Source organism: Pseudorasbora parva, chromosome 5, assembly GCF_024679245.1.
Source record: "Pseudorasbora parva isolate DD20220531a chromosome 5, ASM2467924v1, whole genome shotgun sequence".
Lineage (NCBI taxonomy): Eukaryota > Metazoa > Chordata > Actinopteri > Cypriniformes > Gobionidae > Pseudorasbora > Pseudorasbora parva.
In genome coordinates this window covers 28684832-28711833 of record NC_090176.1, presented here as the reverse complement: position 1 = coordinate 28711833, position 27002 = coordinate 28684832, and the positions used below count along the sequence as shown (strand labels likewise).

The window sequence follows — 27002 nt, the reverse complement described above, 5'->3', positions numbered from 1 at the left end:
AATTTGATTAATTTATGTGCCAAAGTGTATACAATGATAAAACTGTAATTACGCATAAGAAAAATGTGGTGATTTATTCTGATGAGTGATGTTGTACAACAGATGTAAATAGAGGTCTGATCCATAACAAACCATTGTCTTCGTTGGACCGAAATTACATAAGGATCAAATTTTGAACTAACATCAAAACAGCACAAACAGCCTGAACAATGTATGCATATAGTGAAGTATTTATGCTGGAAAATAATTTACAATATTGACAGCAGTGCCATATTTCAAAGCAGATGTAAAATGTATACAAGAACAACCATTTGGAAATTGTCTTATATCACTGTGGTTGAACAGAGAAGAAAAAGATGGCGGTTCCATCGCTGATCAGGACAGATGGGTGTGAGTGAAGGGTCCTAGACACCAGAGGGTTTTCTTCCGTAAAACTGAGCATCTGAGAGGTGATGAGGAAGAGGATGGGAGAGGGTGGAGTGCTTATCAGTTCTCAAGAAAAGCCACGTAGTCAGTAAGTCTGGCCAGCTGTTGTTCGTTTGGAACCAGAGAGACTGGGGGTGGATCTGGAAAGAGTGGAAGGCAGAACAGAAACATGAGAGGAGAGGGGATTCCTTCAAGTCCAATATGATCTGCTCTATAACACATAGACATACGAATGTAAACAAAGACGTGCCACAGAAAGAAATGAATATGTGTGTGAGAGAGAGAGAGAGAGAGAGAGAGAGAGAGAGAGAGAGAGAGAGAGAGAGAGAGAGAGAGAGAGAGAGAGAGAGAGAGAGAGAGAGAGAGAGAGAGAGAGAGAGACACTGTTACAGATGCGACAGCAAAAGAACGCAAAACGTCATGGCAACTGTTGAATTAATAATCTTCAGCTGCTTTTAGTAAAAGCTGCAGGTCATCAGTACTGGGAATAATTTCTCAATCATCAGTTACTCAAATGCATTACAGACATCTGCACTGTCTCACGAGGCCCATGCAGAAACCCAGATGCTGCTTGTTCCTGTTACTTGGAATAAATGTGTCTCGTAAAAACGGTTCTCAGCGGTTAAAGGCAAACACATAAAAAGCTGTTTGCACTGAAATACAAAAGTCAAAGAGCAGCAGGATTCAGAATTATGAACAGGTGACCAAAAACATGAAATTCTTGTAATTTACAAAATGAAGGAATCTTCAAGGAACAGTGAGAGCTAATCTAAGATTAACAAGAGATCAGGATGAAAATGGATTTGGAGTGAAGTCACCCATTCACATGCTGTTTATGAAATGCAGAACCGTTAACGCAACGGAACAAGCTCTTTATACAGAGGAGGGGCCATGAATAAAACCTTATGGAGGCATGAGTCATAGTTTGGACAAAAAACATCTGCTCTTGTTGTTAATAAGAAGTGAAACAGTGCCCCCACCTGGTTTCTGTGGCATGATCATCCTGGTGTTTGGATCTGCCTGCCACCCATGGCTAACTACACCTTGAGTAAAAGAAAAACAGACATGTAGATTACAAAGTTTTGTGCAATAGATGGTTTGCCCATCTCTAAACCAATTCAAGTTGCTTTTGCAGAAGATATGTTCTGTTCAAGACCTCCAGGGAAGTTTGCATTTTACGAGTTGGGAAGTCATGTTTATGACGTCAGATGTGTTCAAGTGGTTTGCGTCACTTTGGTCGGTGCAATATGGCGACATAAAAATACGGCAAGATTTTTACTCTACTAGAAAATGTACAATTATAGTGCATCAGGTGTGTTCTGCTTTTTTATGCCTTTAATTTAGGAAGCCACCTGTAAGCTTTATTGAAATTGTTATATTACAATGCCGTCATATTTTGTGCACGCAAAAACTCGCTTATTTTTACTGACAAAGACACAGCTAAACACATGTAAATATTCCACCATGTTTCTCAATGACATACCCACAACTCCCATTGGTATTTATGACATTGCGGTGGTGTTCAAACTTTTTCAACATGATTTGAAGATTTGAACGCACCAATAGCCACAGCGAAAAAGAAAAAAAAAAGTTTTCTAATGATGACCAAACATCTGAAAATACTCAAACAGAATTGCAGGCTTGCTTAAATATATATCTTCAAAATATATGACATTTCCGTAAGAGTCCATCATATACATATGTGCGTGTGTGTATGTGCGTGTGTGTGTGTGTGTGTGTGTGTGTGTGTGTGTGTTGTGGCACTCTGTCTTAGATTATGTACCTTTGACCGCTTCTTCTACAGAGTATCCCACAAAGGCAGCGAAGTCATCTGCACTGATAGAGGTGTAAGCTTGAGCAACAAGCCCATATGCCATCCTACGAGTGGACTCTACAAGAAACACAAAATGCAAGAAAAAAAAAGATTTTCTAAATGTGATACTTTTATTCAGCAAGAATGCATTAAAAATGATCAAAAGAGACAGTAATTATATATTTAACAATATTATTGGTTTTATTTATTTTAAAATATTGATTAAATGTATTTATTAATCCAATAAATGCAGCCTAGGTGAGCATTAGAGACTTCTTTCAAAACCATAAATCTTACTGACCCCAAATTTTCTTGAAAAAAAGTTTATAAAACTAAATAAAAATAACTTTTAAGGTAAATATGTGCATTTATCATTCCAAACATTGGTTAACATGTAAATATTTTTAAGCGGGAAAAAAAGTAAACTGAAATCATGTTCATTTACACATTCAAGTTACATTATGCACTGAGAAATGTGATTACGAAAACAAAAGTACAATCGTTTTTCTTAATTACTGTATAGTGTAATTACACAAATTGACAGAACCAATGCTTTTAGTATGTTATCAGGATTGAAAGATGATGTCTGTAAATGTGTTTGTTGTCACACGTACGATTATTGAAACAGACTTTAAGTAGAGTTGTGACGGCACTAGAGGAATCGTGTGACATTATCCATCAACCCAAGGTTGACCTAAATAAGCTACATGCTATAATGGAGAGGAGTATGATTCAAAGGCTTACAGACACTTCTAAACACTTTCAGCCCTTGAACTAAATTAATAGCAACCCTCATAGCAACAGTGTTTACTAACAGCTATTGGTATGCAACACCAAGGAGGTCAGCAGTGAATACAAGACTGCTGTTTGGAAATTACAGGCAGACAAGAACAAGTTATACAAGGATGACCTCTACAGAAAGAAAACCAAATACACCCAATGTGTGAAAAATGTTTGGACTTAGCACCTCACAAGCAACAAGAAGACTTGAACAGAGTTGCATTTGGGAGATTTATTGTATGTTGCTTGTTTATTTTTAACAACAGTTATTCCAAGGCCATGATAATCAACCTGATTCCCAGTTCCTGACACCTCACTTGCCTTGACCCTCTATCATGAATAGCAAGAGCTGCTGAGCAAGGCAGTGCTGGGGGGAGGTGGAAGTGGTATCCATCTGTCCTATCCTGGCACCCTTCCCCAAAGTCCCCCCAGCCATATCTCATCCTCTTACCCATTTAAAAATAGCATGTGTCTTTAACCAGAGAAGAAAGTTGAGAGCAAAGAGTGCACAGAGTTCAGAACAGTTACCAGTTAAGTCCATGACACTATTTAAACTGTATCCTTAAATGTGTAACTTGGGTTGTACATCTAAAAAAAAAAAAAAAAAAATTTTAATAAACTATAAATAAATAAACTCAAATCTCACATTTGAATATTTTATTTGATATCAAAGCATTAAATCCACATTTGAGTAAACTGAACATACAGAACTACATAATCAATTATTGTGAAATGACAGCAATGATCAGTCTCTGAGTAAAACAAATGTAAAAGTATGATGATAACTTCTAAAGTGGCAACAGAATTTAAACTACATTATAAAAAGTATAAAAACAGCACCTAGTTATTCTGAAATGATGATACGAGTTGAAATGCTGACACTGCTTAGCAGTGATATGCGAACATTAAAACCTCTTCTTTGTCATTGTCACCATCCTTGCTTGATCTTCTTGTCCTTCCTCACATCCTATTTAACCTCTAAGACACTCTTTCTTCCCTGCAACCCATTTACTACTCTTCCTGATCGTCAGCATCTTCAAATTCCTCCTCCTCATCTGCTCCAAAGTCCATCTTGGACAACAAAGTCTCAACATGTTCTGTATCCAGAGTGAAATGGTCCATTCTTTCAAAGCCTGGCTCCGGCCTTTCTTCAGCAAGTGAACTCTTCGCCGCGTCCTTTGTCTGGGCAATCAGGTTCTTGGAGGCCTGCAGGAACTCAGCGGGACCACTTTGCTCCAGCGCCTGCACTGCCGTGTCTGTCAACTCTGTGGCTGCCTGAAGACGATCCCCATAACGCCTAGCCAGACTTCTGAGGGCAGCTACCTTCTCATCCTGCTCCTTGCCAATTCGTTCCAAGAGGGCATTCTTACGCTCTTCCAAGGCTGCATACAGAGAATCAAAGCATTCACCAAGCCTTTGCTTGGCACGTTGAGAATTGTCCTGAACGGCTGTGCAGGCCTCCTCCATCTGGTTGAGCAACGCTTGAAGGCGACCATTCCCTGCCACAAGAGCATCAATGGCGTTACTCAGCTCTCCCTTTTGAGCCTGATAGACACTAGCAAGTGGTGACACCTCACAGTCTTTATGTTGGCCAAATACCTTACACATGGAACAGGTGGGAGTTTGGTGAGTCACGCAATAGATGTTGATCTTCTCGTCCTCATGCTCTTGGCATATTGGCTCCTTGGAGCTTTTGGGTTTTATCGAGGTTTCTGTGGAGCTTCCACCGCCTCCACCTCCACCTCCACCCTCCTGCTGCTGTTTGTATATGTCAATTATATTCTCAACCAGAAGATTTCTCTGAAGCCCATGCACGCCATGACGATCGAGAACCACTTCAAAACGGCAAGTAGGGCAACGGAAGACACCACCAGAGAAACGGTAAGGGTTTCGAGAGTCATAAAGATCACTAGCACATCCTCGACACAGATTATGTTGACAGGGCAGGATCACCACAGGTTTAGTGAACATGTCCAGACAGATCGGGCAGCTCAGCTGTTTCTCAAGGCTCTCCATGGAGCCAGGAGACCCCAACAAAGAGGCAGTTCGCTGAATTTCCATTTCAGTGGTCGCTTTTCCTCCTGCTACTTCACTTCAGCCACTTCAGTGGCTGTCTCCTCAAAAAATATATGTTAAAAATAAACTACAGCACAGCAGCAAATGATTACTTGTCGTTATCAGATCTGCTCTGGGGCACTGTGGCCCTGGTCTTTATACTACGCCAGCCAGTGGGTGACATGCCATTCCTCCAACCAATCAGAGCACACATTCCTATCCACTTGTTTTCAAGATTCATTTTTGGAGAAGCAAAAGCCCCCACCCCTTTAAACCCATGTGTTGTGTCATGATGATACCATAACACCCCTACCCTTTCCTGTACAGTGAGATTTCAATGTTGAAATACTGGAGTGGTAACAAACAATTTTCATGTCAAGAAAACAAACCCTGTCTGTTACCAACAAAAAAGCCCCTTTGAATCTCTAATGAATTTTTACCAATTAAGAAGAAAATACCAAACAAATTGTACACTAACTCTATTTTGACTTAAATTTCCAGATGCCTAAAACGATTCTTCAAATAAGTATAAATATATACAAGCTCCTCCATTCTTTTTATTTTCCCTAGTATTTGATGAATAGTGCTTTTGATTATTTATATTAAAGCAACCAATAAATAATTAAAACTTAAATGTTTCAAAATAATTTCTTGTTCAAATGTTCTTGAGTAATTTGTTTGTGAAAAACAACTGTTGATGTCCAAAAACACAGTACACAGGGAACCCATGAACACATGGAAAGGGTTATTTTTAACCTATCCGTGGCCTGGGTGGGTCAGGTGCTGGCACGTGGTGATCAAATGAAAGCTGTGTTTTAGCATGAACCCTGAAGATACTATATTAAACACAGAGAAGAGATAACAAAAGAACTGTTGCTCCCTTAGTACAAGAAAAGGATACAACAAAATGTCACATTTGAATGATAAAGTAACATCCACATTTAAATTGTCCCTGCAAGCAGTCATCTTTCAAAGGATTCACACTTGGCCTATGAATATACAGAGTTAAATGTCTGAGCTAAGTTTAGTCATGAACCACTTGAAATGGAATTTGAGAGCAAGATATGTGCTCTTCTAGGGTAAATTTAATTTATTTTTGTACATCCATGATATATTTTACAAGCATACAATTAAAATCCCATTGGAGCGTAACAATATATTAATCGATATAAAAGTAAAAAAGGTGACTGTTTTGTTGATGTAAACTGTGATTTATGATACAGTTTTTTATTCAAGCCTCACCTTACTGTGTGTACGGTATGAACCACCCCAAAAATGTTAATTCTGTCATCAATTACTCATCCTCATGTCGTTTTGTTTAACTTCCAAACACAAAGGAAGATATTTTTTATGAAAACAGAGATTTCTGTCCCTCCATCTAAAATCATCCCTCTAAATCCATGTCCAGATCAAGACCCAAAAACTGTCATAAAGGCATCGTAAAAAAATAACGAATTGAGTGTCTAATACAAAATCCAAATCTTTTGAAGGGACACGATGGCTTTATAGGAACAGATTTACAACGACGCGCATACTGAAGTAAACACAGATGTTCAAATGCTTTCGTGACATGCAAAAACAACATGAGAGTGAGTAAATGCAGGCCTTAAATTTGTGGATGAGCTAAACATTTAAAGTTTAGGAACAGCCATTTTGACATGCTTTGTTGCGATTAGAACTGTGATGGATTGCATTGATCATCTGAAGCGCACACGCTGTAGGAATGGTGAAAAGTGAAAACACAAACGTTTAAATCAGCAGATCACATTTAGTTTTAGTAGTTTGATTACTCCAAGCTCTTTGATTTATTCTTATATGTATAGTGCTTTAACAGCGGGAGAGGCAGGACATAGGGAGTACCAGCAATGTCTGTGTACACGTGGCTTAAGAGATCCAATGCCTGCATTGAAAAAAAAGTTTACAGCATTTCAGTGATATTACTACTGAAGGGGGGATTCTGAAATCCACTGCCGTTTTAATATATCTGTATATATTTATATCCTAATTAACTTCATAATCAAAACCTTAAAGGGGGGGGTGAAACACTCAGTTTCAGTCAATCTCATGTCAATCTTGAGTACCTATAGAGTAGTATTGCATCCTTCATATCTCCGAAAAGTCTTTAGTTTTATTATATTTGTAAAAGAAATATGGGCTGTACCGAGTCTTTCCGGAAAAAACCGAGCGCCTGGAGGCATATCGAGTGGGCGGAGCTAAAGAATGACGAATGCGCAAAGCTGTGACGTCCTCAAGCGTGGAGAAACCCTTGCTATCGATCTCAGCTAATAGATATAATCCATAATCTAATTCGGAGGCTGAAATAGAAACAGCAACAGCAGGACGTCCGTCTCTGTGGTATGTACTTTTTTTTATTGGCCTGTCAACATTTTTCTTTACTCTCAGTTTATGAGGACATGATTCGGTTTATGGACTATTGTATGCGACCAAACCTTAGTAGCAAGCAAAACGGTTTTGCACGTCAGACCAGTGTAACGTTATACATAGAACAACAATGGAGTCCGTTAGCGCATTTGAATGACGAAGCACGCGATCGTGTCGTTTACTGATGTTTACATACGTGACGATAAGCAACAGCAGAGACATTTGAAGCAGTTTTACTCACCGGCTGCTTCCAAAGCAGGACCGAACCTTTATCGCTGGGACGGCTCCGTCAAAAACACACTTCTTGGAGTGTGGACATCCACTTTGCGATGCGACTGAAGCATTTCTGTGTTCAAATCAGTTCAAATTCAGCGCTGCCTTCCTGGAATGCTGTGCTGAAGCGTTGAAGTCGCTTAATGTCAAAGTGAAGGAATGAAGTGGAGCACGGCGCGGACTATAACCGACATTAGTGTTCACGGACGACTGGATCTGCAGCTTGAGAGCAGTGTTCACGGCCGTGCATTTGCTCTCTCGCCTCTAGTCACGCGCGCGCGCACCCTACCAGGAGAAGAGCCCGTACGGCCCATACAAGGACCTTCCGTTCTATTAACGTCAAGTAGACCCATGCTCGAAAAAAACTCTCCGAAACTTGTGAGAAACCGGAAGGAGTATTTTTAACACAGAAATACTCCATCAAACGTCCAACATTAGTTTTTGAAACTTTGTCTATGTTTAGGATGGGAATCCAAGTCTTTAACAGTGTGAAAAGCTCAGTATGCATGAAACAGCATTTCACCCCCCCCTTTAATTAATATTTATCTTCCTATATTATTATAATGATTCTTTCCAGTTATGCTTTTGCTTAATGGTTCTTGTTTTCTTAAGTGTGAATTTGGTCTCTGAGGAGTGACTGAGGGTCTGGCCTAGAGATGTGTGATGTGTCACTAAACACTTGCCACTTGCTTGTGTGTTTAGATTTTTGAGATATCACACACCCCTAACATGTCAGTAGTGGAGTAACAGGGTTTGCTCACTCAGCCCGGCTTCCAGAGATGAAATATGGATTTGTCTTTCATTTAATTTATTATGTTTATTAATTTTATATTTCCTTTTACTGAAACACTACAGACTCAAAATGAATATTGCCTGTACTATTGTCTGTACCTCTCACTGAAAGAAAGCACATGTTATCAGTATGTTTTGGGTAAGAACTGGTTAGAACTGGAGCTTAATCAGCTCCAACCTTGGAGAGACTGTGTATCTGTATATGTGCACAATATTCTATGTTACAGATCAGTGCTGAGAATGGTGTACAATGGGTACCCTAAAAGATGGGTGGACTTGTTGTTCTGGGCAAGCTGGCGCCTGCTCCAGATCTGGAAGGTCACTACGGGCCTAATTCTGGGGTGAAAGCATCAACAAGTGACACGTCTATGGAAATGTACATCAGAATGACTGACTTGAGTGGAAATTTACCATGACTGTGCATTGTCTCTGAGCCAATCAGAACCATCCACATTGCAGTAATGACGTGGATAAGACCTTGAAAACAGTATAACTGTTGGGACAATTGTATGTACGATAGGGCAGGGCAACGAGACGGTGAGAGAGGGAGCGCGGCCTACGAACTCCTTGTGAGACTTGAAGCTGGCTTCTGCTTTTGAAACTGCAAACTATTCTTAAGTAAATTTTTCTTTTAATTAATTGCAATCCTGACTCTGTCTTCATTTCTTCACTACTGGTCCTGGGTCATAAGCTGTTAACCCCTAATGCTGCGTTCACACCGCACGCGAATGACACGAATAAATCGCGCTATTCGTGCGAAGTTGGACGCGTGAAGAATTTGAATCCATTCGCTTCCTTCGCGCGTGAAATTCACTTCATTCGCGTGTGACATTCACTACACAACAGACGTAAATTCGCGTCATGGGAGGGGGTTCTGCCAGGCAGCGACAGTCGGCAGAAGAACTATCCTAGTTAAGGCTGCTCTCACCGGGGTTGATGAGCACTGAGCTCCGGTGATCGCCTTGGTCTCACACCTCTGAAAACACCAGATCAAATTTTCAAATAGGAGCTCTCTAAATAAATCAATCACATATTTGAGCTTTAAACAACTACATTCTTGCCTGAAAAACTATTAAAACTTCATTTTGTGACACAATACAGTAGTATTTTTAAATTACTCTGGCCTCTGGGTTTCCCATCCGTCACTTCACCACGTGACAGCAGTAAGCAGGCTCCTCATTGGTTAACGTGGCGCGAATATCCGCCAAAGTTCAGATTTTTCAACTTGAGCGATTCGCGCAGTTGGCGTTGCCTCATTCGCGCGAATCGCGCCGCAGAATGCCTGTTCGAGCCTCTGCATTGACTTAACATGTTAATCATTCGCGCGAATCGCATCATTCGCATGCGGTGTGAACGCAGCATAACACTACATTAAACGTCTATATATAAATGTTGAATATAACGTGTAATAAATGCAATGGGGTAATATTTATGGGCCCTGATAATAATACAATAATAATAACAAATAATAATAATACTAATTTAATAATAATAAAATTAAAATAAAAACTCAATTTTGGCTTGAAATATCGCAATGAAAATCTCATTGTGAGTTCAGTATCACGATTTGTATCAAATCGTGACACAAGTTCATCATTACACCCTTAAATGTTATATTTGTAAAGCTAATCGCACAGAACCCCATGTAACTTACATTAAATATTTACAATTTTTTATCAAAATAATTTACCCAAGCAGTTAATTATAAAAAAGAAACATAGGGGTGAAATTGCAAAAAAACACTCCATCCTGTAACAATGTGTGCATCCATCAACTAAGAGAAAAAATTGATCTCTTCTTTAATCCATTACAGACGACTGTTTGGCAAAGAGAGTACTAAGGTTTATTAATGAAAAATTTACTACAAGTTACCACTGTTTGTTCAGATGTAATTTCTTTTGATCCCATCCCTTGTTATTTTTGTATAATTTAACTTCATAAAAATCATTGACATTTACCATACTTCTACATAAAAGCTGTTGCTATAATGAGAGCTAAACAAACAGATCCACCTCAATTTAAAGCCCAACCAAATTTTAAAGGTGTCCGTCCTAAAAAGGTATTATGCTTTTTCACTTTTTCAACTTTAGTTAGTGTGTAATGTTGGTGTTTGAGCATAAAATAAGATTTGTAATGTTACAAAGCTCAAAGTTCACTCCAAAGGGAGATATTTTTTTTTAACAGAATTCACTTTTCCGAGAACTATAACGAAAAATTATCTTTCACTTGTCCCTTCAAGAAATCCACTTGTCCTAGACAAGCGTTAATGTCGAGCCGTCACCCAAGATGTTCATGGCTTTCTCTCTTCAGTCCAGGATTTTTCTCCTCACCGTTGACTTCCTTTGCAACCAAAATTTTAAAAGTTCAAATCAATGCAGTTTCAAAGGTCTTCAAAGGGATTCAGAGGCTCTGCACAATCCCAGATGAGCAATACGGTCTTATCTAATGAAACCATCTGTCATTTTCAAAAAATTAATAAAAATGAAAACTTTTTAACCTAAATTGCTCATCTTGCACTGCTCTCTGCGTTCAAAGACAATATACCCAATTTCATTATAGATTTTAAGAATACAGTATAAAATGCAGCATAAACCCCAAGCCACATTATCTCAGTACCTCTTAAAGCTTCCATCACAGGGAGAATGTTTTCAGACCACTGGTAAGCAGCAATAGCAGAGTAGATCCCTGGAAAGTCTCGCTGCCAGATACGCTGTCCTACTGCCCATATAGCCGCCAGCTCTGGGTTTGCCTGTAATTAAAAACTGTATCACAAATCTCAAATATATTGTGCTTTATGTTAGACTTCGGTAATTGGAAGTAAACATAAAACTCACTGTTTTGATTGCTTGGGGTATCCGTTTCCAAAGGTATCTGGCATTATTCCTGCATAAAGCAAGTGACTATTATGACAATGAACTGATAATATCACTCAACTTTTATTCAAGACACATAGGTCCATAGAGACAACACAATACAAATAATAATAACTTAAAAAAAAATGTTAAAAATGAGCACATCAGGAGTCATTTTTAAAACACAAATATAAATTAACATAAATTATAATTTATGTAACATACTCACATGTCATTATGCAGGAGATACAGGACTAGTAACTGAGAATACACCTGCGGTGTAGCAATGCCACCGGGAGCCTAAGATAAAAGGTAACTTTACGATGTTTTAAAATAATTCAATAATTTAACATCTATAACATAAAGAGACGAATACGACTATTTAAAAACAGCCAGTCATCGTTGTTACAGAATAACAAATAAACACAGGAAAATTGTTATTGCACACAAGTTCCATAACATATGAATGAGTTTAATTGTTAAAAATCTTTATTTTATATTACACTGATGCCTAGAGCTGGCTTTGCATGACTAAGTTAAGTTAACGTTAATGCTGCTCAACTGACAGTCCTAGATACTAGCAGTTTAGCAGTTAACAAACATCCCCGAAATAAATGCTTAAATAAATAAATCTCTCGGTCTGCTTTACCTCCAGCTCTTGCGTTTCAAACTGCAACAGCAGCTTTTCATCAGGTTCAGCCATCATGACAGACACTGGCATCTTTTACATGAGCTTCATATGCTAACGGCTAAGGAAAACAAACCGCTGCTGCTCTGTGACGCCACACTGACACCTGCTGGACTGGAGAGCAAACGGCTGGCCGGTGTCATGACAAATCCTGTTCCCCTGTGAAATCGTGTCCGCTGGTAGCGGTTTTAAATGCCTGATCAAAAGTTCTTATACATGGTTCTGGACAATTAATTGTTTAAAAATAACTAAATAATAAACTAATAAACTATGAATCATTGCCATAATAAGTAAAACATTTATTTAAAATATTTAATTGATTGCTATAATGGGAGCAAAAACATGTTCTGAAAAGGATAGGATGGGCTGGGCTGGGCTGGGCTAGGGTGAGGAGGGAGGATAGGCTGGGCTGGGCTAGGGTGAGGAGGGAGGGTGGCTGGCTAGTTTGATTTGACCCCTATTTTGCACTTTCAGAGCCGTGCTGGGCAGCTGCTCCCCATGTTGTCTAGCGAAAAGAGGGTGTCTCGATGTCTATAATCCACCCTTTCATAACACTGGACTGTATTTAGAAACGTCTCCTAAATCAGCTAGATTATTACTGTACGTCTACGCTTCAAGTCCTTGCTTGTATGTTTAAAACTTTCTGAAGTCGCACCAAATTAAAATATTCCGTTAGTGTTAATTCACATTTCTTTGCTTGCTCTAACAGATTTCACGTTTGACGGTATAAATGTTAAAGTCACGTCAGTCTTATAAACATTTAGATCAACTTACAGCCTGACTGTCTATATTTAGATGCAACCATGCACCGAGAACAACAACAGATGCGCAGCGTATGAAACAGTCTCAGGCATATTGTGAAAGGGGAAAACCCTATGAGTGAGTGTAATGAAACAATGTCAGTCGACATTGCATTGGATTACCCTGTTGAATCAGAATTTACAATAGCTCTTAAAGAAGCACAAAGTAAGGAGGACTCTACATGTGTGCAGACCCTTCTCAAAGAGGCAAGCAAAGAAAACCCAAATATCATCATAGAGTTGTCAAATGATGATTGGATGAAAGACCCTGATGTCGAGCTCCCCCCAGTTGTGCTGTTGGGTAAGTACAGCAGCAATGCCATTAGTGGATCTTAAAAATGTATAATGATGGAAACAATGTTGAAGGTTTTCTACAGTTTGAATTTCAAACTTTTCAAAATAAACAGATTTTTTTCTCTTATCAATTAACCCAAATGATAGGAGGTTGTAACATGGGAGAGCTGCACCAATTCCAGCAATCAGGGATAAGCTATAGGAATTCTATTATCATTTCAGCTCTACTCACTTTCCTCCCATATCCATATGAATGGTTGTCAAGGCTAGATATAGGCACATGCATATTTTATAAAGAAGGGGGAAAAAAAGTGGTAAGAATTATGTATTTTTGGCACTTATTTAGCAGATAAAATAATTTTAATTGTATTAGATAGTAAACAACACAGAACATATTAGTATTTGGTTCCCATTTGGTTATTTATTCTCTTATTTTTTTTCTTTTTCTTATTTTAAGTGCCTATATAATGACGTAAGGGGAACATTCTTTTAAGGTTTTATTTTTGCAGTCATAAAATAACTCTTGCAGGGTAGTTATTTTTAAATAACATATAGGCCTAAATAAATAGTAGCACACAAAACATTCCCTTATTATTTAGTTATTTTTACATAATAAGCATGTAAAATAACCTTTAAAATAAAATGTTGCAGATGTTTTGTGTTATGATCTATACAGAGCTCTGGGATAGTTTAGGCTAATAGGCTAGGCCTACATCATTTATGTAGAAAAGAGATCAATCGAAATGCTAGCCTAGAAATCTAGACGCATATAGCAGCAGCAAATTTAATCTGCTGCAAGTGTCTAGCAACTCTCAATACACTTCTGAGCTGTAAAAAACAAACTCTGGTTGGTCCAATCACATCGTGTACAGAGTCAGAGTCGGTTGGCGGGGATTAACATGATGGCAGAGCTGCGCTTGCATGCTACTAGTAAACACAGAAGCTGCGAACGGCGGCCTTTCAAATCAGCTTTGACTGCGACTTTGGAAGACTTGGAGTTAAACTTTTCTCTGAGAAAAAAACAAAGAATGGCACTGAAGATGGCACTGAAGAATGGCACGACAGTTTTGCCGACCGGATACAGCGAAAGTTTAAAGGGGTGATGAATTGAGAATCAACTTTCCCTTGGATTTTTGATATATTAAAGGTCATGGTAATATAAGAATATCCTGTACGTTTCAGATCTGGAAACTTTCTTGTTATTCAAAGAAAAGCTTTAAAAGACACCAGGCTCAGCAAACGGTCCTGTGCTTCATACTGACGACAGTGCGCGACAAAACACCACCTATACAGTGCGTCTAATCCAGTAGCCTCGCCCACAGACTCATGGAGGGCTCGTGCTAGCTGATCAACAACAATAAACATGCCGAGGAAGATTAAGATATTGAGCTATTCCTGGTTGTGGAAGAACACAGTCGCTGCATAAGCTTCCTTCTGATCCTAATATTAGGAATGAGTGGTTGAACTTTATTTTTAATGAAGTTCCAGCTCACATGGGGAAGACATGTTCACTTAATTTCACTGCGGAAGTTTTTGTAAACAAATCTCCGGTTGATGCTGGATTTGGATCCGACAGGAATGGTGCAACACATGTGAGTAAAACCTGTTTTTATATGTGATAGTATTGCATTGTTATAGATCGTTTTGCTTATGTGTATGTGTCTTAGAGCATAACTTTAGCACGCTGGACTCGGATATATGGGCCAGGGCTCGCAAAGCCCGGCAGGCCGATGAATCTCTTATTCCGTTATTGTTCTGCTATTCCCTCTCTTAGTCTCTCTCAAGTTGACATCTGAAGGGCGCAACGAACGTGTATGTTTGTGCGCGTGCAGTTCACGCTTATATAGTCCGATCTTGTGGGCTAGGTGTAATATAATAATAATTATCCAATCAGTCGCGGGTAGATGAGAAATAAAACATTGTGTTTGTTTGATAAAGACTTTTACGAGCCCTGTGATTGAGAAAATCCTTCTGGTTGCCGATTCTCCCCCATTCTCTCCTCTCTCAAGTCACTGAACTGACAGGGGAGCTTAAGCTTATTAAATATGAAAATCTTATCGAATCCTAGCCGTGGGTGTTTACTTCCAAGTCTCCAGTGCAGCACGCCTATCAAAACCCAGCGTTAAGAAGAGCGCCTCAAAACCAGTGTAGAAAATAGCCTATTACTTATTAGTTATGATGTTTTTGAATGTAAAAAACACACAAACGTCATTAGTTGACCTCAGACAACACTATAAAAATAAAAAAAAGCCAGTTCATGACACCTTTAATCTTCACATACTAGCTTCAACTAGCTCCGCTTCATGTTGCTCTGGTTGGTTGTAGCACTATCCAATTGCGCGCAGGGGGATTTTGGAAGACAACCGTTTATCCCGCCTCTCGGATTGAGCCCTGTCCATGGTGAGTTTCCACACCAAACATCTTGATGTGGGTCTGGCTTGTCAGGCTATTGAAATGCATTATAATGATCAGATAAATCCAACTTTAGGTAAAATATTAAGCCAGGGTTAAAGGTGCACTATGCAACTTTTCTGTCTGCCAGAGGGTGCCTATTCAAAACAAAGACGTAGTTTGATGACGTTTGAGCACAGTATCTTGGGACATGTGGTCTTCACCTTAGCCAGTGGAAAAGAATTGGGCTAGGACTTGGTTATTAACATTACTGTAGTATGAAGCAGAGCAGGAACAAATGTTGTGGAGCTGAGCAAGACCGCTGGAGCGATTGTTAATGAGATGAACAACAAACGCCTCGCGAGCAGCGGGACTTTTACTTTGACGGAACGGGATAGTTGTGGGGTGCCGGTGCTATTTCCGCTTTTCGGGGGTCACGAGTAGAAGGTAACTTTTTAAGAGCTTCTGCCAAATAAATCCGGAAACTGAGGGTAATGCAGATATGACGCAATTGACAGGTGACTCCCTCAGAAGCTATGCTCAGATATCCCAGGTCCTTGGTTAAAATAGCAATTTTCTCACAATTTAGTGAGAAAATATTTGGAAACATCTTGGATATTGTACTTACTCAGCTGAAAAAAATATATAACACTGGGCTAGTGATATTTTTGGATATTTGGATATTTTACGGCAAAAAAAAACATTATTCTTAAATTTGTGATTTTGTTTCTATTTTTATTTACTGCACCTTTGATCTGCAAGCGCTTCTCCAGCACACATTAGGCTGCATAATTATGAATGTAAATGTGAGAGTTAGCCTATAAATCTAGATTCGCCCTAGCAGCAGAAAATCTATTTTGCTGCAAGTGTCATCTAGCAACTTCTGAGCTGGAAAAAACAAACTCTTGTCAGGCCAATCACAACGTGTATAGAGTCGGTGGGCGAGCTTAACGTAATGATGTTATAGTTACACTATTGTAAACAAAGAAGCTGGAGAACGGCTGACTTTTAAATCAGCTTTGGCCGCGACTCTGGAAGACTTGAAGTTAAGCTTTTCTTTGAGAAAAGAACAAAGAACGCATTAAAATAATTTTTGAAATCATCTTATGAAGAGAAGATGTGTTAATTGGATATTGCAAAAGTTTACTCTATCAACTCTGGTTTGTTGTAGCGTTATCCAATTGCGATGGAGTTTGAAAGACAACTAAACTGGAATTTTGGTTAGCCTGGAAATCTTTTGGTTTGTAAAACGTTATTATAACATTATTTCACTGTTCCCATATAACATTTTTTAAAAACATTTTTTCAAAATGTACTTCCGATGCTTCAAGAGATTCTAACTAACTGATGTCACATATGGACTACTTTGATGATGTTTTTATTCCATTTCTGGACATGGACAGTATAATGTGCCTACACTTAGAGACGCTGTCGGACTAAATATTAAATATCTTAAGCTGTGTTCCGAAGATGAACGGAGGTCTTACGGGTGTGGAACGACATTAGGGTAAGTCATTAATTACAACAATTTTATTTTTGGGTGAACTAACCCTTTAAACCTATTTTGAAAGTGTAGGCCTATTGAATGTGACACCTGTTTTTGCTTCTTTTGTCTAATTTTCACTTAGAACTTACACAAGTTACCCCAGCATGTGTTACATCCTACCTTTGTAGTTTGTTGTAATAAACGAACACCATGTATTTGACATCAACCAAGGGCTTGAATATTTTTTTAGAGGTTTGAATTTGTGCCCTTTGTAGTAAACAAGTGTGGGTGCAATAGAATTCCAATGTAAAGTTTAATAAAGAAATAAATGACGTGCAGCTGAACAGAATGAACCAATAACGAGTGGGAAAACTGAACAAAGGAACACATGATGAGAAATGAAAACAAACTAAATGTCCATGAAAACTAAGACGAGTTTGAATTGAAAATGGCTAACACATCTTGCCCCCAGCCGGTAAGGCGTTACCTCGCGGCGTAGCAGAGTGAGGGCTGGTTAAAGCTTTGGAGAAGGATGAGGTGATGGTGAAGTGGTGGTGATGAGAGGATGATGACACCCAGGGATGGTGATGACAGGACAATGATACCAAGGGATGGTGATGACAGGACAATGATACCCAGAAATGGCGATGACAGGACGATGATAGCCAGGGATGGTGATGGCAGGACGATGAGACCCAAAGATGGCGGAGATCCAGAGCTCCCCAGGCCCACGGCAGAGCTGAAGGTGGGAAGAGGCAAGACGTTGTAGGCATGTCTGTTGACATCTGGGGGACGACCAACAGAGACAAGGGCCCAGGATGCGATGGTGCAGACGGAGGGTCGAAGGTGCTTCGTTTTCACTGGTGCTGGCGACCCAGACGAGCGTCGCAGGTGGAGCCAGAGCACCCAAGGACTTGGGCGATGACAATGAGAAGGAAAGGAGCTGTTTGCAGCCGTAGGGGTGAAGGGACGGAGCATAGCAGCTGACCCATATGTCAGTGGCGCAAGTGGAGCAACAACTGACCAAGGGGGAGCCGGTGGGAAGAGGGAAATCCGGTGGAGTCACTAAGCAGAGGGTCCCTGGAGGAGTCGAAGGTGGGAGGAGCCAGATCGTCTGGCTCAGGTGCTGCAGATGGTTGTACGACCTGCTGCTCAACGCCCAGAAGGGCATCTCCAGAGGCGCCGCAGGGCTGGAGGTCTGGCTAAGCTCATTGAAGGAGGTAATATTATACTAGACATGAGTAGTAGTGTACTGTCCACACAAATCAACAATAATAATAAATCAGAGTCCATATCATTCAGTATGCTATCTTTAAACAGTGATGAAGGAGATGATACAGGGTGGGCTTAGGTGGGAGTCGATTCCTCCTTACTGGTGTCCAGCAGCCAGTCGTCGGTTCTCGTTTTCCTTGGCCGTTGATGTCGCGGGCTCACACCCATGGTGAGACTCGGTCAGGGGCTCAACTTCCGGGAGATGGTGAGTGCTCTCAATTGGCCTCTGGCTCACTTGTCGCAGCAGGTGTTCCCTCAAAGTCTGCGGGGGTCGAGGGAGGTAACTTTGGCTCTGGCTGAGTTCGTGATCTGGACTGTCACACTCTCTAGACACCTTGTGACTGTTTCCCTCCAACTCAGTCTGGTGGTGTCTGAAAGGTTGATGGAGTTGTGGAAGTTCTCACCACTCCAGAGCAGGGTCTTTAGGGTCTCATCATCAAGTGGACTGGTGACAACTAGACAGAAAAACCCAGCAGTGAAGATGTAGAAATCGTGGCTCTCCTGAGCCAATGCAATACATTTATCTCTTAAAGCCATTTTCTTTTACTTTTTGAGATTCGGTCTTCTGCCAGGGGTTGGTGCAGGAAGGCAGACAAACTATAGAATTCCAATCCAAAGTTTAAAGAAGAAAATACAAATGACTATCAGACAGGTTGGAGCAACACACACTGTAAACGTAGACCGAACAAAGACAGACTGTGAAGGGAAAACTAAAATGGTGACTCAAACAAGATGATTAATGACATGCACCTGAACAGAATAAAACAATAACGAGGAGCGAAAAAACTAAAAATAACCGTGTTTGTGTGGACTAGGCCTAATAACTGAACATAATTGTGACATGTATAAAAGTTTGAGCTCTCTAGCTCATAAATTAAGTGAATTACAGATGCTGAAGCAGAATGTTTTACAACCGTACCCATTTTTTCCCTACATCAAAATTATCTAATGTGTATTTTGTCAAAAAAGTATTAGTATTCAGTAGTATTCATTATAGTTTTGCGTATTTTGTTGAACCCTTTTTGCATGTATGATTGTTACATTCAGTGTTTTCTACCAGTCTTCAATATAAACCTTTTGAAACACAAAAACATTTAAAATGTGGCAATCAAAAATGCAATATTAATTTGCTTTCAACCAAACTGATAAGGTAAAGTTTAGCTACATGCTTTATTGCCACGCACTCCCACATCCTAAAATACTATTAAAATGTAAATTGAAAATATATTTCAATTAAAAATATAAGTGTGTGTCTCTATTCATTAGTAATAATTACACTTAATTGTTGTTTTTTTCAATTGTATGTAAAGTTTGTAAATGCATTTGAGTGGAATGATATTTATTCAACTGGAACCCAGTTTTAAACAAAGGTCCCTGTTCCATATCTCCTGGGCTTAAAAAAAAGTAAAAACCCCTGCATGAAACCAACACAGCTAGTTGCCCAGTTTTCCTTTAGTGTCAATATGAAAATTAAAAAAAAACATTCATTTAAATTTGTCCTCATTGCTTCGCCATTTTTGACAGTATATCAGTACAGCCATAAAATACCCAGGTATGTCATCAGCTCTTTGAAAGATGTTTTAATTTATATATTACATGTGAGGTCACAGGTAATGACTGCTTTCAAATGCCTACACAACTGCATAAGAACTAATAGCAATGAAAACCTAAAGCCCTATGTTTAACAAATGTTTCGTGGAAGCAGCTAATGCATTTGCATCAAGGAGAAATTGATGCCCTTTCACTTATCACAGGAATTACAGTTGACAGCTCAGGGCACTTTTGGAATTAAGGTCACAAGGTAAAGCACCTGTGTGGATCAGATTCTGGGCAGCTGTGTGGCCAGTCTGATTGGAGGACAATGCTGTCACACCTCATGATTTGTTGAACTGGGCAGTCTACGTCTATTCCTGGCTTGAGTAGTGGTGATATCACCAGCAATGCTTTCCACTCAGCTGTGCTTCTGTCATATTTATCGAACTGACCTCTCTGAACACAGCCTCTGTGTTGTTGGTGAAAACAATAATCAAGGCATCCTTGATATGCAATTGCCCTGCACCGATCACATGTCATTTGTACTAAAAATACAGGATAAAGAGCAACAGTGATAATATAAATAGCCATACAAACGGACAGGTAAGAAGTGGAAAGTGTTGTCAATATTAGCCATGTTCTCCAAAGGGGCTGTGAGTAGAAAGGCCACATTCTTGACAGAGAGACGGCGATCATCTATAGACAGCAGCCAGAGAGTTACGAAAGAAAAGACCAAATTTAGACAACCAGGGTTGCACTTTCTTTGTCCCCCTGTTCTCAATGACATGTTAATCCGCCACTGGAGGGACATGCAGGATGGATTCTCTGATCCAGAGCAACTGAACAAAGTGTTAGAGTTCCAGAGCGATGAACTGCTGTGGACTGCACAGAAACAGGGTGAGTCAGATTTGATGAATAGGATGGAGATTTTACTTAGGTCTAAAGTGTGCAGAAATGTATACACTCAGCTTTGTACATTCAAAATGTTTCAAAGATGACTTTTGCTTATTAAAATTGAAAAAATGCAATTATATATTCATACCAGTCATGTTCTCGAGTTTCAATATCCTGCTTAAAGGCAGCATATGTTGGGCATCTGTTGTGAATAACACAAACCAACATATGTTGAAGTATGGATACTGGTTCCCATTTGAGGTAGGTATGCTGGTTCACTTAACTGGCTTCTTAAATAGCTTAACCAGAAAGACTCTGCTGGTGTTTGTTTTGTTTTGTGCAGTACTAGGCAGCAGTTCAATGTTGTTCACCAGCAAAAGTGCTAGTCAACCAGTAATATTATTTATTTTGTTCAACCAGCTAAACCAGCACAGAATCAGTTTGTACCCGCAAGAATCACTGATATTTTTAGCAGTCTTATTCTGACATCACATGTAAAAATCATATCAACTAATATAATGTATTAAAGGGATACTTCACCCAAAAAGGAAAATGTGTCATCATTGTGCATTACTACTTTCATTAAAAACACACTTGGTTTAACTTTGTTAAACTTGGTTCAATCCAAGTCTTCTAAAGAGACACAATGGCATTAAATACAGATTTAGTTGCCTATGAACATTGCTCATCGCACATATTTTGAGCACATCACATATGATAAGTGGAAGCTCAACCGTAGGCCTACTTACTTGATATTTTCCTTAAAAACATCTTCATTTGTGTTCCAAAGATGAACGTAGGTTTGGAACAACACGAGGGTGAGTAAAGTATGAATTTCCAATTGAATTTGGCGTTTTCATAATCACAGCATAAAGGTCTAATGACCAATAGTCAGATTGGACCATTTTGGTAATGATCTGCTATAAATTTTGACCATCTGGATATGTAAATGACATGTATGAGTCATACTATAATCCAGGCTTCCACTATGGACAGCGCGTCTGCTAGCAAACTCCCCTCACATTCCCTGCACTCCCTTTTGATGAGACACACTGGCATATTGAAGCTTTTCATGCAAGGATAACAAAGCTTGTGTCTTTTAAAATAGACTAAACGTGCCATGCTCTACAAGTCTTTTATCACTTAGAAAGCCCTTAACTCATGCCATTGTGCTTCATACTGTCTGTGGGCGGATGCCGCATTACTGAGGTGAGGAATCTCTGTGGATTTGACACAGGATTTCGAAGGGATTGTGGTAATCTTCTGTGCATGTGAATGCCATGCACAGATCAATACTCAAGAGCCCTGATCCGAGTTACTGTTTGGGTCGGTCTCCATGCAACGCTCCTACTACTCATTCTGCAGATTCCAATAAAGATTTTCCTGCTGTGCCCACAAAATAAATGATCTCAACCCACAGATTATGACATTACAATTAAACTCTCTGCTTCTACTATAAATATCTAACCTGTTACGCTAGTCACTTTTTTTGGCATACATGGAAGCAGCTTATAAAATTTGATCTGTTTAACCACAGAGCATGTCTTAAATGCCCTCCGAAAACCAGGTCTATTATTCAAATAAAATGAAAGGCAACAAATGGACATAGAGTTTTGCAGCTCAAAAGACTTAGCATCTATCTCATACATCAACAACTAAAAATGGCGCCAGTAAGCTATGACCAACTGATGGAGAACAATGGCTTACTAAAAATAGAGGCAAAAAGTGCTTGAACCCATAGGAAAACATGACACTATATAAACTCAAGTCCTTGAAAGCGTAAGCCATTTGAAAAGTTAGGAGGAAATGCTAAGAACTATGTGCTTTGAGAACCTCTGTTCGACCGTGCAGCTGAATGGATGGCAGGCTCTGCTGGATGATAACTGTGAGTTAGGACAAGATCATTGGGAAAGAGCTTATTTACGCTCCTTGTGGCTCTATAGAGCCGTGGTGAAGGGAGACTCCAGAGGGCTTCGAACCCTCCTTAAAAGGAACTATATTGACGTTGATGTGTTTTACAATGTGAGCCGGGAGGAACTTGAGTGGCAATCTCACACAGAAACCACATTTGGACCCTCAGGTAAAAACCCTCAGGTCATTTGTGGGACGGAGAATATTGTACTTTTTTGTGTTGTGCTGGTGGATAAAACAATGTTTTAGTTTATTCTCTAATAACAGAGATTAAACATTTTATTCTGCCATTATTTTTATTTTTCCTTTTATTTTAAAATCTATTATTTAAGACTTTATTGTTGTATACCTACTCATATTACATATTTATTTATTAATTATAATTTATTATTCATTAATAATCTTTAGATTATTTTTGGGCAATTCAGGATGGCTATTTTGTTATTTAATTGTTTTAGAGTAGAAAATTAAAGGGTTAGTTCACCCAAAAATGAAATTGATGTCATTAATGGCTCACCCTAATGACGTTCCACACCCGTAAGACCTCCGTTCATCTTCAGAACACAGTTTAAGATATTTTAGATTTAGTGCGACAGTGTATCTAAGTGTATGGACACTATACTGTCCATGTCCAGAAAGGGAATAAAAACATCATCAAAGTAGTCCATATGTGACATCAGTTAGTTAGTGAGAATCTCTTAAAGAATCGAAAATACATTTTGGTCCAAATATAACAAAAACTACGACTTTATTCAGCATTGGCTTCTCTTTCGCATTTGTTTTAAAACCTCAAATAAAGATTCAAACGGTCATGAATCAGCGTATTGATTCATGATTCGGATCAAAAATCAATACGCTGATTCATGACCGTTTGAATTTTTTATTTGAGGTTTGAAAACAAACGTGGAAGAGAAGACAATGCTGAATAAAGTCGTAGTTTTTGTTATATTTGGACCAAAATGTATTTTCGAGGCTTTAAGAGATTTTAATTAACATATTGACTACTTTGATGATGTTTATATTCCCTTTCTGGACACGGACAATATAATGTGCCTACACTTAGATGTATGTTCTTAGATGAGGAACTAAATATAAAATATCTTAAACTGTGTATGAAGATGAACGGAGGTCTTACGGGTGTGGAACAACGGGTGTGTCATTAATGACATATATATATATATATATATATATATATATATATATATATATATATATATATATATATATATATATATATATGCATTTATTAGATTTTTTAAAAATATTTTTTTAAATGAAATATTTCTGATGGCAAAGCTGAATTTTCAGCAGCATTACTCCAGTCTTCAGTGTCACAAGATCGATCCTTCAGAAATCATTCCAGTATGCTGATTTGCTGCTCAAGAAACATTTTTTATTATTATCAATGCTAAAAGCAGTTGTTCTGCTTAATATACAATTTTTTCTGGATTTTTTTTATTTTTTATATAAATAATGAACAGTCACTTTTGATCAATTTAATGCATCCGAGATAAATAAAATAATATGGTAGTGTACAACAAATTAAAAACCTTTTAATTGTCTGGTAATATTTCTCATTTCAGGTCTTTGGTCTTTGGAGTACAAAAGAGAACTGACAAGCCCACTGTGTATTGCTGCTGCACAAGGTTTCCCTGAATGTCTACAGTATTTACTGGAGCACGGCGCACACCCAAACCTTATCGCAGGAGGGAAAGCGGCACTTCATGAGGCCTCTGCAAACGCCAACACTGAATGTGTAGAGCTGCTGCTGGAACATGGAGCTAATCCTAACCAGATGACAGAGGAGGGACTGACTGCCTTACATCTCTGCAGAACACCACAATCATTACGGTATCAAATGAAAATGATACACACTATACACTATAGTATTAATACACCTTATCATTATTTATTCAAATAAATAAAAACGTATGAATATATAGACAAATTGTTATTTTACATTCATTTACATTAACTGATATGAAACATATTAATAATATTATATCTCTAGTGCAAAATGTGCAGAAAGTTCTTCCATCTGAAAATTATTGCACCTATTGTTTTTGCTGTGCAAACTGGATTATTCAAAAAGTAGGCCTATCTAATACATTTTTTTAGGAAAAATCAGTTTAATCTGCAGTGCTTCTGCAGTATTCTCTCATCATGAGCATTTTCTGTACATCTTTATTGTAGTTGTGCAAAAGCCTTGGTGAGATATGGTGCCAAGGTGAACATACCCAGTGAAGAAGAGGAAGAAACACCATTGCATGTGGCAGCTAGACACGGTCTTCCCCACCATGCACAACTCTACCTACGATTCGGAACCTGTGTAAACCACAGCAGCGCTTCGGGTGATACGCCACTGGGGGTGCTCTGTGGAGTCGCCCCAGAAAAGACAGCCGACAGTCAAGATGAACAATACCTCGAGCTCTGTCATCTCCTCCTGGCCTATGGAGCAAACATTAATTTAGCTGATAAAGAACGACGCAGCCCTCTGCACAAGGCAGCCCGCAATGTTCAGCATAAAATGGTGAAGCTTCTTTTGGATAATGGGGCTGATATCAATGCCATTGACTATAACGGATGTTCACCGCTATCTAGTGTTCTACAGAGCTCTGTGGTTCGGCAAGAATGGGAACCTCACGTGCTTGTTCAGACCTTGTTAAATCGCGGCTCCATTAAAGTCTGGCCACAAGCACTGCTGAAGGTGATCACTATACACTGTAGCACCATAGCTTTTAAGATATCTCAAAACTCTTATTTCATTACATACAATTTTCTTCCAGTTTTTTAAATGAATTAATTTCATGTTTTTTGGTTTCAAGGTATTGGCAGCCTGTGCAGCGGCACCTAAAACTGTGGAAATCCTGTTTAACTCATACACACTTGTTCCTGTAACCTACAAATGGGTCGAGGCCATACCTGAGGATATCTTTTATGTGAGTCTCTTATCATTTCACCAGGATCTTTGCATACTATATGAAACCTGTGTAAACATGAACTATAGCATAGGCCTAACTATAGCAAACATTGAGCATCAAAACAAGGCTAAAGGCTTACGGGAAAAGCAAATCAGCTTTTGATTGAGTCAATGCATGTACACACTGTTTGCATTATTGTACCATATTGAGGCAATATAAATATTAATACTTTTTGAAACTTTTTTTAAAGCTTCACCAACCCTTTTATGAGTCACTTTTTGCACTGGAGTATAAACCACGTAGTTTACAGCATCTGTGTCGGTCTGCACTGAGGAAACAGTTTGGGAAAAACTGCTACTCACTCATTCCCAGTCTCCCTGTGCCAAAGCCACTACAACAGTATCTTCTTCTGGAACCGGAAGGGTACATCGACTAGAACCAGACCTTTTTGCAAATAAAACTTTAGAGAACTTTAGCAGGCTTTTGAAGTATTATCAATAAGGTACTCTGACAAAGCTGACTTCCTTATATTTCACTTCCTTACATTTCACTTGCATTGAAAATACAGTGATATTTTTAATGATCATTTTTTTCATATCTGTTTTCATATGAAGAGTTCAAATGCAAATGCCTCTAAAAGCCACTTTGGTCAAAAATTAGATAATGATACTGAGTGAATGCTCTCCGCATATAGTATAAATTCATAAAATACTTTCACTTCAAACCCACTAAACCCAGCCTCAGCCCATTCATAAGTACCGGTACTTAGGTATAACCTACATGGAAGCCTGATAAAAAGGCTTATTTTAAAGCTACACTGTGTAACTTTTTTGTTTATTCTTAGCTAAAAACACTTAGTTCTTTCGAAAATATATGTGCTCATTAATGTATATTTACTTCTTTCAAGTAATAAACTTTTCTCGTAAGTTTAGTATGTCATTGAAAATACATACGGGTGAGGGGTTCGAATGCTGGTCGCCATGTTGCCCCTCCATTTTGAAAGTACATTAGCCAAAGAGGGACATACCCATAAATTCAAGCTTCGCGTTTCGTGTTTTAACACTCAATGGCACCGTGTCTAATGTGAAGAGGGGGATTGTCATGTTAATCTTGGACTAAATCGGCCACCGTATGAGTTAAAACGAAATCAGAATTGAGAGGAACAGAAACTAATATTCAATGCATGGTCATATACCTTTACACCGCTAGATGGGGGAAAATATCACACAGTGTAGCTTTAAAGAGAACCGTCAGATGGATTTAGAGGCTTTTGCATCTTAAGTCTTCATATACAATGTGAACCCCTTGCAACATTTGTGAAAATGCCTAAGAATGTTACATAACTGTTTTTTTTTTTTTTTTTTTTTACATATACCCCTATTTTCCGGACTATAAGTCGCTCCGGAGTATAAGTCGCATCAGTCAAAAAATGCGTCATG

The 27002-nt window shown here is 38.9% G+C and overlaps 2 protein-coding genes across 4 annotated transcripts; one reads left to right on the top strand and one right to left on the bottom strand.

Annotated features, from left to right (window-relative positions):
- Window positions 1-58: 58 nt before the first annotated feature.
- On the bottom strand, window positions 59-12187 carry cops8 (COP9 signalosome subunit 8). Of its 2 annotated transcripts, XM_067443776.1 has the most exons (7): window positions 12023-12180; window positions 11603-11673; window positions 11356-11404; window positions 11138-11270; window positions 2210-2317; window positions 1407-1469; window positions 59-566 (listed from the first exon to the last, which is right to left on the bottom strand). In XM_067443776.1, the coding sequence occupies exons 1-7, from the start codon at window positions 12092-12094 to the stop codon at window positions 487-489; spliced, it is 576 nt and encodes a 191-aa protein (XP_067299877.1). In that variant the 5' UTR covers window positions 12095-12180; the 3' UTR covers window positions 59-486. The 2 variants fall into 2 exon arrangements, with proteins under 2 accessions (XP_067299877.1, XP_067299878.1); XM_067443777.1 differs by lacking the exons at window positions 59-566; window positions 1407-1469; window positions 2210-2317 and adding an exon at window positions 3662-5091 and having other exon boundaries at window positions 12023-12187.
- A 747-nt stretch (window positions 12188-12934) lies between these two features.
- asb18 (ankyrin repeat and SOCS box containing 18) lies at window positions 12935-26088 on the top strand. 2 transcript variants are annotated; one of them, XM_067445008.1, is made up of 5 exons: window positions 12935-13162; window positions 24226-24493; window positions 24836-25349; window positions 25468-25581; window positions 25814-26088. In XM_067445008.1, the coding sequence occupies exons 1-5, from the start codon at window positions 12937-12939 to the stop codon at window positions 25997-25999; spliced, it is 1308 nt and encodes a 435-aa protein (XP_067301109.1). In that variant the 5' UTR covers window positions 12935-12936; the 3' UTR covers window positions 26000-26088. The 2 variants fall into 2 exon arrangements, with proteins under 2 accessions (XP_067301109.1, XP_067301110.1); XM_067445009.1 differs by lacking the exon at window positions 12935-13162 and adding an exon at window positions 20492-20734.
- Window positions 26089-27002: the final 914 nt, after the last annotated feature.

What these genes read in the sequence shown, in the direction of transcription:
- cops8 (XM_067443777.1), bottom strand. Translation starts at nt 12,094, where the DNA reads ATGCCAGTGTCTGTCATGATGGCTGAACCTGATGAAAAGCTGCTGTTG. An exon ending in TACCCCAAGCAATCAAAACA is followed by an intron (nt 11,271 to 11,355) that starts GTGAGTTTTATG and finishes TTTTAATTACAG; the next exon opens with GCAAACCCAGAGCTGGCGGC. An exon ending in TGTGATGGAAGCTTTAAGAG is followed by an intron (nt 5,092 to 11,137) that starts GTACTGAGATAA and finishes CAGGAGGAAAAG; the next exon opens with CGACCACTGAAATGGAAATT.
- asb18 (XM_067445008.1), top strand. Translation starts at nt 12,937, where the DNA reads ATGAGTGAGTGTAATGAAACAATGTCAGTCGACATTGCATTGGATTAC. An exon ending in CCCCCCAGTTGTGCTGTTGG is followed by an intron (nt 13,163 to 24,225) that starts GTAAGTACAGCA and finishes TTCTCATTTCAG; the next exon opens with GTCTTTGGTCTTTGGAGTAC. An exon ending in AGAACACCACAATCATTACG is followed by an intron (nt 24,494 to 24,835) that starts GTATCAAATGAA and finishes TCTTTATTGTAG; the next exon opens with TTGTGCAAAAGCCTTGGTGA.